At 60.3% G+C, this 12,216-nt stretch overlaps 2 protein-coding genes across 2 annotated transcripts; one reads left to right on the forward strand and one right to left on the reverse strand.

Moving 5' to 3' along the window:
- Positions 1–1,502: 1,502 nt before the first annotated feature.
- Positions 1,503–6,957, forward strand: RNF39 (ring finger protein 39). The gene is made up of 4 exons (XM_036111286.2): positions 1,503–2,518; positions 3,988–4,010; positions 4,204–4,295; positions 5,734–6,957. Exons 1-4 carry the CDS (start codon positions 1,919–1,921, stop codon positions 6,312–6,314), a joined length of 1,296 nt encoding a protein of 431 aa, XP_035967179.1. The 5' UTR covers positions 1,503–1,918; the 3' UTR covers positions 6,315–6,957.
- Positions 6,894–11,948, reverse strand: PPP1R11 (protein phosphatase 1 regulatory inhibitor subunit 11). Its single transcript, XM_078055846.1, has 3 exons — positions 11,673–11,948; positions 8,509–8,617; positions 6,894–8,154 (listed from the first exon to the last, which is right to left on the reverse strand). Exons 1-3 carry the CDS (start codon positions 11,739–11,741, stop codon positions 7,952–7,954), a joined length of 381 nt encoding a protein of 126 aa, XP_077911972.1. The 5' UTR covers positions 11,742–11,948; the 3' UTR covers positions 6,894–7,951.
- Positions 11,949–12,216: the final 268 nt, after the last annotated feature.

Genomic DNA, 12,216 nt, shown 5'->3' on the forward strand with positions numbered 1-12,216 from the left:
AATCCAGAAAACACAACAAGCGGATGGAGCAAAAACAAACCCGCGCAGACAATCCCGAAGGATCAGAGATGGAGGGAAAAGGGAAAGCACGCGCATTCCTCTGCTGTTTGCTGCCACAGCATGATCACAGACTTATGTTTGAATGTAGAGGTCCAAGATGGGTCCCACTGGCGCTGAAGTCGAGACGTCAGCAGGGCTGGGTCCCTCCTGGAATGCACTGCCTTCCTCCTCCAGCTTCTGGAGACCACCCACTCCCTGTGCTCGCAGTCCCTCCCTCTGTCCTCCAAGCCAACATTTAGGCTAAGTACTTTCCATGCTTCTCCCCACTGCCGTCCTCCCCTTTAAGGGTGCTTGTGATTACACTGGACCCACATGCATAATCTGGAATAATCTCCCTATTTTAAACTCAACTGATTAGCAACCTGAATCCCATCTGCACACTTCATGACTCTCTGCCATGAAAAGGTTCCAGGAATTAAGACGTGGACATCTTTGGGGGACCAGTACTCAACCTACCACAACATGAAAGCAGTTTACAAAACACGGTTTTGGTCACGTTTGTCATCTTTTGCTTGGGTAGTTGTGGGTTTTATGAGCATTTGGCTGGGAGGTTAGTTCCAGGCTAAGTATACCTGGGTTTATCTGTGTAGGTTTATCAGGGTGTCAAGTCTGAGTATCTCCCCAGCAAGTATGGGGTGGAGGGAAGGACAAGGATGCCTGAGGGGTGCCTGATCTTTATTTTTGTTTATCTCCATGCTCCATAAAGACTCACAGCTGTTGTTCTTACTGACGATAAAACTAAGGACAGACTGTCTCTTTGCGTGTTTTCTTTGGGTCTGTCCATCTGTCCCTGAGCAATACTGGCTGTCCGTCCCGGTGATGCTCAGTGTGCACGGGAGTATTTGGGCGTATCTGTGACGTCAGCATAGTGTGAGTGCCTCTGTCCGTAAGTTTGTGCACTGTGGGGAATGTGCACACAGGCGGACGAACATGCGTGTGTGTTCCACAGCGTATGCGACCACAGTTGTGGACCTCTGGATGTTTACTTATTCACAAACCCTCCGGGGTATCCAGACAGAAAGGCCTAGCATGAGAGGGGCAGAGGAACTAGGGAGAGGGGAGAGATGAAGGTGAGGGGAGAGGAAAACATTGAAAAAGCACCTGAAATAAAAGAGGCAGAGGGCGGAGTCCCAGCAAGGGCACAGATCAGATATGGGTTATTCTGGTTATTTGCTTGCTGTGGGAGCTTGGCAGTACGGGCTCTCTGCGCCGCTGTTTGCCAAGAGATTTGAAATAGATAACCCCTGGGTACCTCCCAAAGAAGGAGAGAGAGAGAGAAACGTGGAAATGAAAACACACACCGGGAAAAATGGAGAGAAAGAACTAGAGAGACATAGGAAGAGAGGACTACGAGCTGGGCGCCAGCCAGAGGCAGGGGTGTGGGCGCCTGCTCCCCGCCCCTTACCCCAAAGCTTCAGAGTGTTCTTAAGCCCTTAATAGGTAAGGCAGGAAGACGGAAAGGGGAGAGTCCTGGAATGACAGCACACACCAACACTCAGAGGCCTGCAAAGCCACAGGAACCAGGATTCCTGCTTCCGCCCCCAGGCCCGATGTAGGTGTGCCGGCCACCTGGAATGACTCACACCCTGGCGATGCGGGCACCCATGCCAAAAGCGAGCCTGGGCACCGTGCCCACCGGCACAGCACAGGCCCAGGGGGAGGGGAGATTCGGGCCCTAGAGGGATGACGGCGGGGGGGGGGCGCGCTTTCCTCCCCACGGGGTGCTGCCTTGTCCCAGGAGCGCCCCCTCCTGACCACGCCCTCGCCTCGAGGACCCAGAAGTCCTTTCCTCCCGCCCTCCTCCCCCAAACCTTCCCCGGGAAGCCGGAGAACCAGATGAGGTGTTACGCAAGGCCTGATGTTTACAAGCCGCGGGGGCCTCCTCCGCCCTATAAAGCCCGAACGCGGCGGGGAGCGCGGCGGAGACCGAGACTGGGGGAAGGGAGGGAGGGCGTCCGGACAGCGTCCGAAAGTTCATGCGCCGGGCGGACAGAGGACCCTCCACTCGGCTGGCAGCAGGCGTGGTTCGCGGAGCGCGCGCTGGCAGGGGGCCGCGGGGGGCGCGGAAGGGTCGGCGCCCGGACGCGCGCTCCGCATGGAGGCGCCCGAGCTGGGCCCGGGGCTGGTGGAGCGTCTGGAACAGCTGGCGACGTGCCCGCTATGCGGGGGCCCCTTCGAGGACCCGGTGCTGCTGGCGTGCGAGCACAGCTTCTGCCGCGCGTGCCTGGCCCGCTGCTGGGGCGCCCCGCCGGCCGCCGGCGCCCAGGCGCCCCCCACCGCCTGCCCCTGCTGCGGCCAGCCGTGCCCCCGCCGCAGCCTGAGGTCCAACGTGCGGCTGGCGGTGGAGGTGCGCATCAGCCGGGAGCTGCGGGAGAAGCTGGCTGAGCCCGGGGCCCGCGCGGGGAGGCGCAGAGGGGGCCGCATCCCCACCATGGGCTGCCTGGACCCGCACGGAGAGGTGAGGCGGGTCGTGCTTCGCGGATCCGCTGCGCTGGTGGAAGGGCGAGACTAGGGGTTCCCGGGGGCGGGGCCCTCCTGGAAGTTTAGGCAAAGAATGGCTCTGAGAAAAGCAAAGGACGAGGGGGCGGGGGGCTGACCCCAAGTCCCTGGAGTGACGCGAGAGGTGCCAGGAAGGACAAGGGGAAGGAGTTCACACTTTACCCAGGGGTCGGGGGCTGGACGGAACGCAGGGCGTCCGGAGCCCCTTGGCAGAGCGCGGGAGCTGCGCGCCGGGGAGTTGGGGACCCGGAGGGAGTACGGGTGGGCGCGGGCCGGCCGAGGCCTGCGAGGACGGCGGGGGTCAGAACCAGCCTAGGGCAGGGCGAGAACCAGCTGGGGTGCAGGGGCGGGGAAGGAGGGGCTGTCAGAGGAGAGCGCGAGGGAGGAAAAGCACATCCAAACGCCCCGGGAGCGTCGAGGGGTGAGCCCCGGGCTCCCGCCCGAGCCGCGCTGGGCACTATTTGTTATTGCTGTCCCCGGCTCCTCCCAGGGCCCCCGGCGGGGGCGGCGACGGGTGCAGGCCAGGTCCGCTGGGACCTCTGGCTCCCGCCCCGCATCCCACCCCGCACCCCGCACCCCTGCGCCACTCTTGGCCCTGACTCCTTGGCCATCAACCAGCTCCATTCCCTTGCCCGGCCCCCAGACGTCCCGGATTCCTGACTGGCTTCTCCCCCAGCAGCCTAGCCGGTCTCGGGTCTTGCTTCCACACTTTGAAGTCTACACAGACCTAATTAGTCCAGGTGTAATTGGCATAACTAGGCAAATTGCCTTTCCTCTCTTCCCTTCACCACCACGCTGGCCTGCTTCAGTCATCCCCAAGGGATAGTGATGGGGGCAGGGGGACCCTGGTATTTGGAGGGGGGCATCCAGGGCTCCTGGTTCCCATGGTACCCTGCAGATCCGCCAGGACCTCCCGGGACACATCCAAGTCCGGCTGCCTCCTTGGCCAGCGTGACAGATACAAAGCAAAGGGCCCAATAAACGCCACGGGGCTTTTATGGCAACAGGGGAAGCAGCTTTGTTAGAAGGCTTTTATATACCAACTCTTAGCCCCGGGGCTCTGGGTGTTTGGTCTGTGTGATGGAGGGGAGAAGGACACCCTCAGGAAGGTAGACAAGGACAGGGGACCACTGAAAGAGACAGAATGAGGCTGGGAGAGGCAGCAGGGAAAGGTAAGGACTGGAAGCTAAGGGGGGCAGAAAAAAGACCTGGATGAGGCTGGGGAAGGGGAAGGGAAGGAGGGCAGTGGATGATAATGGACAAGATGGCCGGGCCATGAAAGGGGACAAAGAGGTGAGCGAGATCACTCTGAGAGGTGATGGGGAGCTCACCAACAGAGACCCAGCTACCTGGGGAAGGAGAAGAGGGGGAGGGCTCCTGAGTACAAAGCCCAGGGCTCACATCCATGTTTTCTTCTGCCCATCCCAGGATATAAGGAAGACTTGGAGAAGGTGAGTTCCATTTTACCATCCCTTCCTTTCCACTACCGGCCACCACATCCATCACCTTCTCCATGGGCTCACAGCTTTGTCCCCACTCACGGACAGGTTTCCTGCTCCAGAGATGTGAGTGGGGTAGGGGTGGGGGCATCAGAGGGCAGAGGGTGTCTCCTGATTTCCTGACCCTTCTCCCTCATCTGTCCAGACCTGATGCCCCACCACCCAAGTCATCTAACTCAGACGATGCTCTCCCCGAAGACTATCCAGTGGTCAAAAATATGCTCCACAGACTGACGGGTAAGGAGGGCAGAAGGGACCCCACCGAGTAACAGTCTGTCTCAGGCCTGCTCCCTTTTCTCTCTCAAACATGCTCAAGTCTTTTCTGATGTCTGCATCAGTGTCCTGGGGCCCCTGGAACAGAGCACCACATACTGAGTGGCTTAACACAAACTGTCTCACAGTTCTGCAAGAAGTTGGTGGGATTGCTTCCTTCTAAGGCTGTTTGGGTGAATCTGCTCCCTGCCTCTCTTCTAGCATCTGGGAACCTCAGGGGTTCCGTGGCCCAAAGATGGCCTTCTCCCTGTGTCTTCACATTGTTTCCCCTGGTACTTATTTGTCTCTGGGTCCAAATTTCCTCTTTTTATAAAGACTCTAGTCATATTGGACTAGGGCCTGCCCTAATGACCTCATTTTAACTTAATTACCTCTGTAAAGACTCCATTTCCAACAAAGTTCACATTCTGAGGTACTGGGAAACGGCAACATTCCCTTTTTGGGGGGAACACAGTTCGACCCATAACAATGTCTGTCCTCAGTTCCCCATATTCCAGCATCACACTCTCACAAACAGACCCTTGGGGGTCAACTGCTTCTCCCACGTGGCATTACCCCTCTCCAGAAGACCCGCATCTCTCTGCAGCTCCTGAGGAGTTCCCGCCCCGCCCACTACCAAAGCGGCCCCCTACCTTCTTTAAACCGCCAGAGGGGCGCCTGGCTGGCTCTGTCCGCGGAGCCTGCGACTCTTGATCTCAGGGTTGTGAGTTCAAGCCCCATGCTGGGTGTAGAGATGACTTAAACATAAAATCTTAAAAAAACAAAAACAAAAAAAAACTGCCAAAGGTGCTCCACGGTCTTGGTCACCCACCATCCCACCAGGCCCAGATTGCTTCTAGCAACCCCAATCCAGAAATCTTTCCTCAAAAGCAAACCACACACGAATACTTCTGGTCCCTTTGGCTCTCACCACGGTCCCTCTCCTCCTCTGCCCCAGCCTCCCAAAGCAACCAGCCAGTCCACTCCCACCTCCCCTTGGGGTCCCAGTGTCTCTCCTATCAGTGCTTCTCTTCTGAGCCACCTTCCCCATCCGGCTGACCCAGCTCCCTGCCCCACGTGATACAGCAGAGGGAAGTACCAGTCCTTACCCCTCCCTGCAAGTTGGACTGGCTAAACTCTTCTCCCGACCCCACACACCAAGCTCTCTCTTGCCCTCTGCACTGCGTCCCCTGCCCAGGGTCAGCACGGTCCTTGTCCAAATCCAGCTCCACACAAGCGGGCATCAGTGCGGTGAGTGTTGCCCAAGCCGCCCTTTTCTACGCGTTCCCCCACTCAGGCCTACGGCCGCCTTTGGAGCTGCGCTGAGGTCTCTTGAGTGCCCTCTGCTGCACGCTGTCAGTCTCCTCCCGCCTCTGACTCGGAAAGCCCCTCAAGCGCTTCTCTCCTGCCTTTCCCCGTGCAGCCGACCTGACCCTGGACCCTGGCACCGCGCACCGCCGCCTGCTCATCTCGGCGGACCGCCGCAGTGTCCGACTGGCCCCCCCAGGGACACCCGCGCCCCCCGACGGCCCCGCGCGCTTCGATCATCTCCCGGCGGTGCTGGGCGCGCAGGGCTTTGGGGCCGGCCGGCACTGCTGGGAGGTGGAGACCGCCGAGGCCGCCTCCGGCCCCGACTCCTCTGGGGAGGACGAGGACTACGGCGAGAGCCGCTACGCCGTGGGTGCGGCCGGGGAGTCGGTGCGCCGCAAGGGCCGCGTGGGGCTGTGCCCCGCGGGGGCCGTGTGGGCCGTGGAGGGCCGCGGCGGCCGCCTGTGGGCCCTCACGGCTCCCGAGCCCACCCCGCTGGGCGGCGCCGGGCCCCCGCCGCGCCGCATCCGTGTGGACTTGGACTGGGAACGGGGCCGTGTGGCCTTCTACGACGGCCGCTCGCTGGACCTGCTCTTCGCCTTCCAGGCGCCCGGGCCCCTGGGGGAGCGTGTCTTCCCGCTGCTCTGCACGCGCGACGCCCGCGCCCCGCTCCGTATCGTGCCGGCCGAAGGCTGAGTCCCACCCACACCTGCCGGGAGCGAGGCACTCACGCAGAAGCGTGTGCACCCTTCCACTTGGCCTCAGTGTCCGCGTCCACACCCAAAGCCGAGTCCATGCCTGCCCCTCCCTCCCGGACGCGGCTCCACGTTCGGTTACCTCCCGCCTCATCTCTCCCCTCCCACCTTCCGCTAGTCCAGACCAGAGCGCTCCACCAGGATCCTTATCCACGGCCTCCCTTCCCGCTCCTGCCTCCTCTCCTGGTCTCCAGGAAGGGCCCAGCCCTTCTCCACAGTTCTAAGGCTCGGGCTTCCCTGCCTGTCCAATCTGAGCTTTCTCTTCAACACTGCCTGGGTCCCAGGGCCCTCTAGGAGGCTTACTGTCCTTTTGGGGAAGGGGGCAGGCAGCTCTACTCCGTGCTGCCTGCTTTCTGTGCTCATAGCCTTTCCCCCTTTGGAACCTCCTGAAAGTTCCCCCCTGTAAGGAACCACTGGTGCTCTCTCCCCGACCTGGGAATGGCCCAGACACCCCAAGCTCATCCTTGTATATAGCTTCACATCTTTCTCCGTATGTATAAATGGGCCCATATTTAACACGTTTTGTGATGCTGGGTTATTTATTTTGTGCATCTGTGGCAATAAATGAGATCTCAGTGGTGGTATGGATTTGACTCATCTCTGCAACTGTGCATGGCAAGAGGCCTAGAAAATGATGTCAAGATCCCAGTAAGGAGTGGGGAGGGCTGAGAGCCGGACATCTGGGCTGGCAGACACATCAAAGCCTAGGAAGGAAGGGGTAAGAGTAGTATAGGGGACACACCCCCATCTCTTTGCTCCCTCTCTTTTCCTTCCTCTCCCAGGGACCCAGGGCCCTGGCACTATGCTGGATCTGTCTCTGAGGCCAGAAGACGGAGGAGATAGTTGGCTCTAAGTGACCAGTCTTCAAGCTGGCTTTGTTGGAAATCCTGTATCATACAAGAAGGGTGAGGAGAGGCCATGACTATTTCCTTTTCTATTTCCCATTAACGGTGAGAAAGCAAAGACCTCTCTCCCAACTCCTCTGGAGGACATGAGGGGGGAGGGCAGGAGAGGGGAAGGGCTGGGAGCCCCCTGGGAGCCCTGAGGTCTCCCACAGGCCTCACATCCCACAGGCAAGGACTAGGAGTTCGGATTATATAAATACATTACTGGAAGAGCTCAAAGCCAGGATTAACAAGCATAGCTGGGGCAAGACTGCCCCAAATCCGACTGGGACCCTGGCAGTGAAAGCTGGGGCTGTTGAAAACCCAACTTAAGTGTTTGGGACTCAAGGAGAGAATGCAAGGGGCCAAGATAACTGGATCCCAGGACAGGCAGTTTGGCAGTGAGAACAAGGGGGAAAGACTGGGACCAAGATGTCTGGATCCCTGGAGATAGAGGATGAGTACTGGAAGGAGAAATGAGGGCTGGGGGAACCCAGAAGTCTGGGTTCTGGAATAGCAGCAAGTCAGAATTCCAGGATCTCTGTCTACCCTCATCTCCCTCTTCCCTCCATCAGGCAGAGGAGAGGGGAGGAGGGGACTGGAGGAGGGATCAAACCACGGGTTTAGTCCCCAGGTAGCCACATGAATACATTCAGGGCCAGACAGACACAGGAATGGTGGGGGAGAGAGGAATTTAGTGCTGCATTGGCCCTGGAGGGGGCTGGGAGGGGTCAGGAGGCTGGGGAGGGGTGGTGGGGCTCGGTCCTGGGGTTGCACGACGCCGTCCTTTGCGGTGGCCCCGTACACAGTGTGTATGACCACAGCCCTCCTCTTCCTCCTCATCACTCTCCGTGGAGCTCTCGCCAAAGGCCCGAGGTTTCTCGTAAATACAGCAGCCTGGATTTGGAGGGAGGAGCCCGGTAAAAAAGGAGCAAAAGTTAGGGTGTACAGACAGTTCTACTCCCACTGGATCTCAGTAACAACTCCTACCTCCACCATGGGCTCCTTCTCCCTTCCAGGATCCAGCTTCCCCAGGCCCACCCCCTGGGGCTCAGGCACCCAAACCCCTGTCCTTTCCGCCAGGAATCCAAAGCTCCACTTCTCCCCGTTCTGACACCTGTCGCCTTCAAGCCTCGGCATATCCCCACCTTGCTCCCCCTACTTGAACCTGGTCTCCCTGAAGCCAGGGACAGGACTGCAGGCAGCGGGGAGCCAGAGCGCCGGCACTGCTGGCGGCCAACAATCACTCACATTTTGATGAGCGGCGGCCCATGTGTTCGTTGTCCACAGTGTCACTCGTCCATTCTACCTTTTTCTCTGGCTTCCGTTTCCGAAGCTTGATGGTCAGGCTCCGGTTCTCCTGGAAGGTGGAGAGGCGCGGGCATACCTATCTAGTCCCCTGCAGCTGACCCTTCCCACTCCCTCCCGGGGCCCCAGTTCAGTCACAGACATGGCAGCAGAGGAGCTGAGTGCTGGGAGAGGACAGAACACAACAGGGCTTTGACCTCCAGGAGTCCCTGGGGAATCGAATGTTCTCCATAACTGCTAGAATACAGAGAAGACACAATTCCTAACCTAGGGAAGGTCCCAGCAAATCTTCAAAGGAAATGATAATCCTCGCTGTTTCTCCGTCTTCCTCCCCAAATCGATTATCCTTGGGGGTCTTAATACTTGAACATTATTTTCTCAGTCCCCAATACCTAATCCTTGACCTCCCTTTCTTCTTCCAGACCCCTCTCTCATCCTCAAGCCCTTCGCTCCCCACTTCCGGTCCACCTATGCCCTAGCATCTTCAAATAATAGCAGAGATGCCAGGATGCTAGGGAATAGGTCAGCTCTGCTAACTCTTATTTGAAAGGCCCTTAACCCAGGAGCTATTAAGCCCAATACACCTGCTCCCTTTGAAAACAACTTAACCTGTTTTTGCAAAAATGCTACTCATTTTTCTATTTTCATCTCTTCTGATTTCTCAAAATACTATCTCCGCCTCCTTTGTCTTGTTCACTCATTTCCTCCATTTCCTTTTAGAGTCACCTGTTCAACAAATACTTATTGACAAGTATGCTTCTGGGCAAACTGCCCTACAGCAGGCCTCCAGCCATGCTTATTTACAGAACCCTTCATCTTCCCCCAGCACCTGCCTTGCTCCTCAATCCCCCAGGTACCATCCTTGGGTCACCGCCACCCCGGGCAGCATCACTTGCACCCCAACTCTGACTCCCTACCCCATGTGCCCGCCCCGGGCAGCAGCACCTGCACCCCAACTCTGACTCCCTATCCCATGTCCCCGCCCCCGGGCAGCATCACTTGCACCCCAACTCTGACTCCCTACCCCATGTCCCCGCCCCGGGCAGCATCACTTGCACCCCAACTCTGACTCCCTACTCCATGTCCCCGCCCCGGGCAGCATCACTTGCACCCCAACTCTGACTCCCTACCCCATGTCCCCGCCCCGGGCAGCATCACTTGCACCCCAACTCTGACTCCCTACCCCATGTGCCCGCCCCGGGCAGCATCACTTGCACCCCAACTCTGACTCCCTATCCCATGTGCCCGCCCCGGGCAGCATCACTTGCACCCCAACTCTGACTCCCTACCCCATGTCCCCGCCCCGGGCAGCATCACTTGCACCCCAACTCTGACTCCCTATCCCATGTGCCCGCCCCGGGCAGCATCACTTGCACCCCAACTCTGACTCCCTACCCCATGTGCCCGCCCCGGGCAGCAGCACCTGCACCCCAACTCTGACTCCCTACCCCATGTCCCCGCCCCGGGCAGCATCACTTGCACCCCAACTCTGACTCCCTATCCCATGTGCCCGCCCCGGGCAGCATCACTTGCACCCCAACTCTGACTCCCTACCCCATGTCCCCGCCCCGGGCAGCATCACTTGCACCCCAACTCTGACTCCCTACCCCATGTCCCCGCCCCGGGCAGCATCACTTGCACCCCAACTCTGACTCCCTACCCCATGTCCCCGCCCCGGGCAGCATCACTTGCACCCCAACTCTGACTCCCTATCCCATGTCCCCGCCCCCGGGCAGCATCACTTGCACCCCAACTCTGACTCCCTACCCCATGTCCCCGCCCCGGGCAGCAGCACCTGCACCCCAACTCTGACTCCCTACCCCATGTCCCCGCCCCGGGCAGCATCACTTGCACCCCAACTCTGACTCCCTATCCCATGTCCCCGCCCCGGGCAGCAGCACCTGCACCCCAACTCTGACTCCCTACCCCATGTCCCCGCCCCCGGGCAGCATCACTTGCACCCCAACTCTGACTCCCTACCCCATGTCCCCGCCCCGGGCAGCATCACTTGCACCCCAACTCTGACTCCCTACCCCATGTCCCCGCCCCGGGCAGCATCACTTGCACCCCAACTCTGACTCCCTATCCCATGTCCCCGCCCCCGGGCAGCATCACTTGCACCCCAACTCTGACTCCCTATCCCATGTCCCCGCCCCGGGCAGCATCACTTGCACCCCAACTCTGACTCCCTATCCCATGTCCCCGCCCCGGGCAGCATCACTTGCACCCCAACTCTGACTCCCTACCCCATGTGCCCGCCCCGGGCAGCAGCACCTGCACCCCAACTCTGACTCCCTACCCCATGTCCCCGCCCCGGGCAGCATCACTTGCACCCCAACTCTGACTCCCTACCCCATGTCCCCGCCCCCGGGCAGCAGCACCTGCACCCCAACTCTGACTCCCTATCCCATGTCCCCGCCCCGGGCAGCAGCACCTGCACCCCAACTCTGACTCCCTATCCCATGTCCCCGCCCCGGGCAGCATCACTTGCACCCCAACTCTGACTCCCTACCCCATGTGCCCGCCCCGGGCAGCAGCACCTGCACCCCAACTCTGACTCCCTACCCCATGTCCCCGCCCCGGGCAGCATCACTTGCACCCCAACTCTGACTCCCTACCCCATGTGCCCGCCCCGGGCAGCATCACTTGCACCCCAACTCTGACTCCCTACCCCATGTCCCCGCCCCGGGCAGCATCACTTGCACCCCAACTCTGACTCCCTACCCCATGTGCCCGCCCCGGGCAGCAGCACCTGCACCCCAACTCTGACTCCCTATCCCATGTCCCCGCCCCGGGCAGCATCACTTGCACCCCAACTCTGACTCCCTACCCCATGTCCCCGCCCCGGGCAGCATCACTTGCACCCCAACTCTGACTCCCTACCCCATGTGCCCGCCCCGGGCAGCAGCACCTGCACCCCAACTCTGACTCCGCATTCCATGCCGCCTGGCCGGCCTCCTGCACCATCTCTGCCACTGCGGGAATCCCGCACCCTTGGCGCTTCTCCCGACCCCAGGCAGTCCAGCCCGCTCCTCCCAGAGCCCCAGTCCCTCCCTCCCGGCCTCTCCCGAAGACCCCGAGGAGCACCGCCCCCCCGCCTTTCTCACAGGCTCGGTTGTCACGGTAACCGTTGTCTCAGTGACGGTCTCACTCAGCCCGGCCCCTGCCTCGGCCATGGCTAAGGCTGAGGAGAGGGAGGAGGGGAAGAAGGGGGAGGAGACACCCTTCCCTTTCTGTGTCTCTGGGGTCTAAGACAATCGGTATCGGGTTCAGAGTAGCAGCCAGGATCCTCCACCTTCTTTTTTCCCCTCCTCCTGGGCCTCCGCTTCCCCACCCCGGGGGATAACCTGTCCAACCCCACTTCCGGCTCCCTGCTTCCGGGTGTGACGCACTCCGTAGTTCCCCTTTTCCTTTCCCGGGCACTAAGGGCGTCTAAGCGCACGCGTCGCCGGATTAGTTCCGCCGTCACGTGACAGTGCGCAGGCGCCGCAAGAGGCAGCCACAGACTTGGCGGAAGAGGCGTCACTGCGGGTGTGGAGCGCGGGCAGCAGGCGCACGCGCACGCGCAGCAGGCGCACGCGCACGCGCAGCGGAGACGAGGCAGGAGGGGCGGACCGGAGCGGCCGCGCGGGGCTGGGGCGGGGCCGTGGG

This window comes from Halichoerus grypus, chromosome 9, assembly GCF_964656455.1.
Source record: "Halichoerus grypus chromosome 9, mHalGry1.hap1.1, whole genome shotgun sequence".
NCBI lineage: Eukaryota > Metazoa > Chordata > Mammalia > Carnivora > Phocidae > Halichoerus > Halichoerus grypus.

What these genes read in the sequence shown, in the direction of transcription:
- RNF39 (XM_036111286.2), top strand. Translation starts at nt 1,919, where the DNA reads ATGTTTACAAGCCGCGGGGGCCTCCTCCGCCCTATAAAGCCCGAACGC. An exon ending in GCCTGGACCCGCACGGAGAG is followed by an intron (nt 2,519 to 3,987) that starts GTGAGGCGGGTC and finishes TGCCCATCCCAG; the next exon opens with GATATAAGGAAGACTTGGAG. An exon ending in ATAAGGAAGACTTGGAGAAG is followed by an intron (nt 4,011 to 4,203) that starts GTGAGTTCCATT and finishes TCATCTGTCCAG; the next exon opens with ACCTGATGCCCCACCACCCA.
- PPP1R11 (XM_078055846.1), bottom strand. Translation starts at nt 11,741, where the DNA reads ATGGCCGAGGCAGGGGCCGGGCTGAGTGAGACCGTCACTGAGACAACG. An exon ending in TTACCGTGACAACCGAGCCT is followed by an intron (nt 8,618 to 11,672) that starts GTGAGAAAGGCG and finishes TCCACCTTCCAG; the next exon opens with GAGAACCGGAGCCTGACCAT. An exon ending in GGGCCGCCGCTCATCAAAAT is followed by an intron (nt 8,155 to 8,508) that starts GTGAGTGATTGT and finishes CTCCAAATCCAG; the next exon opens with GCTGCTGTATTTACGAGAAA.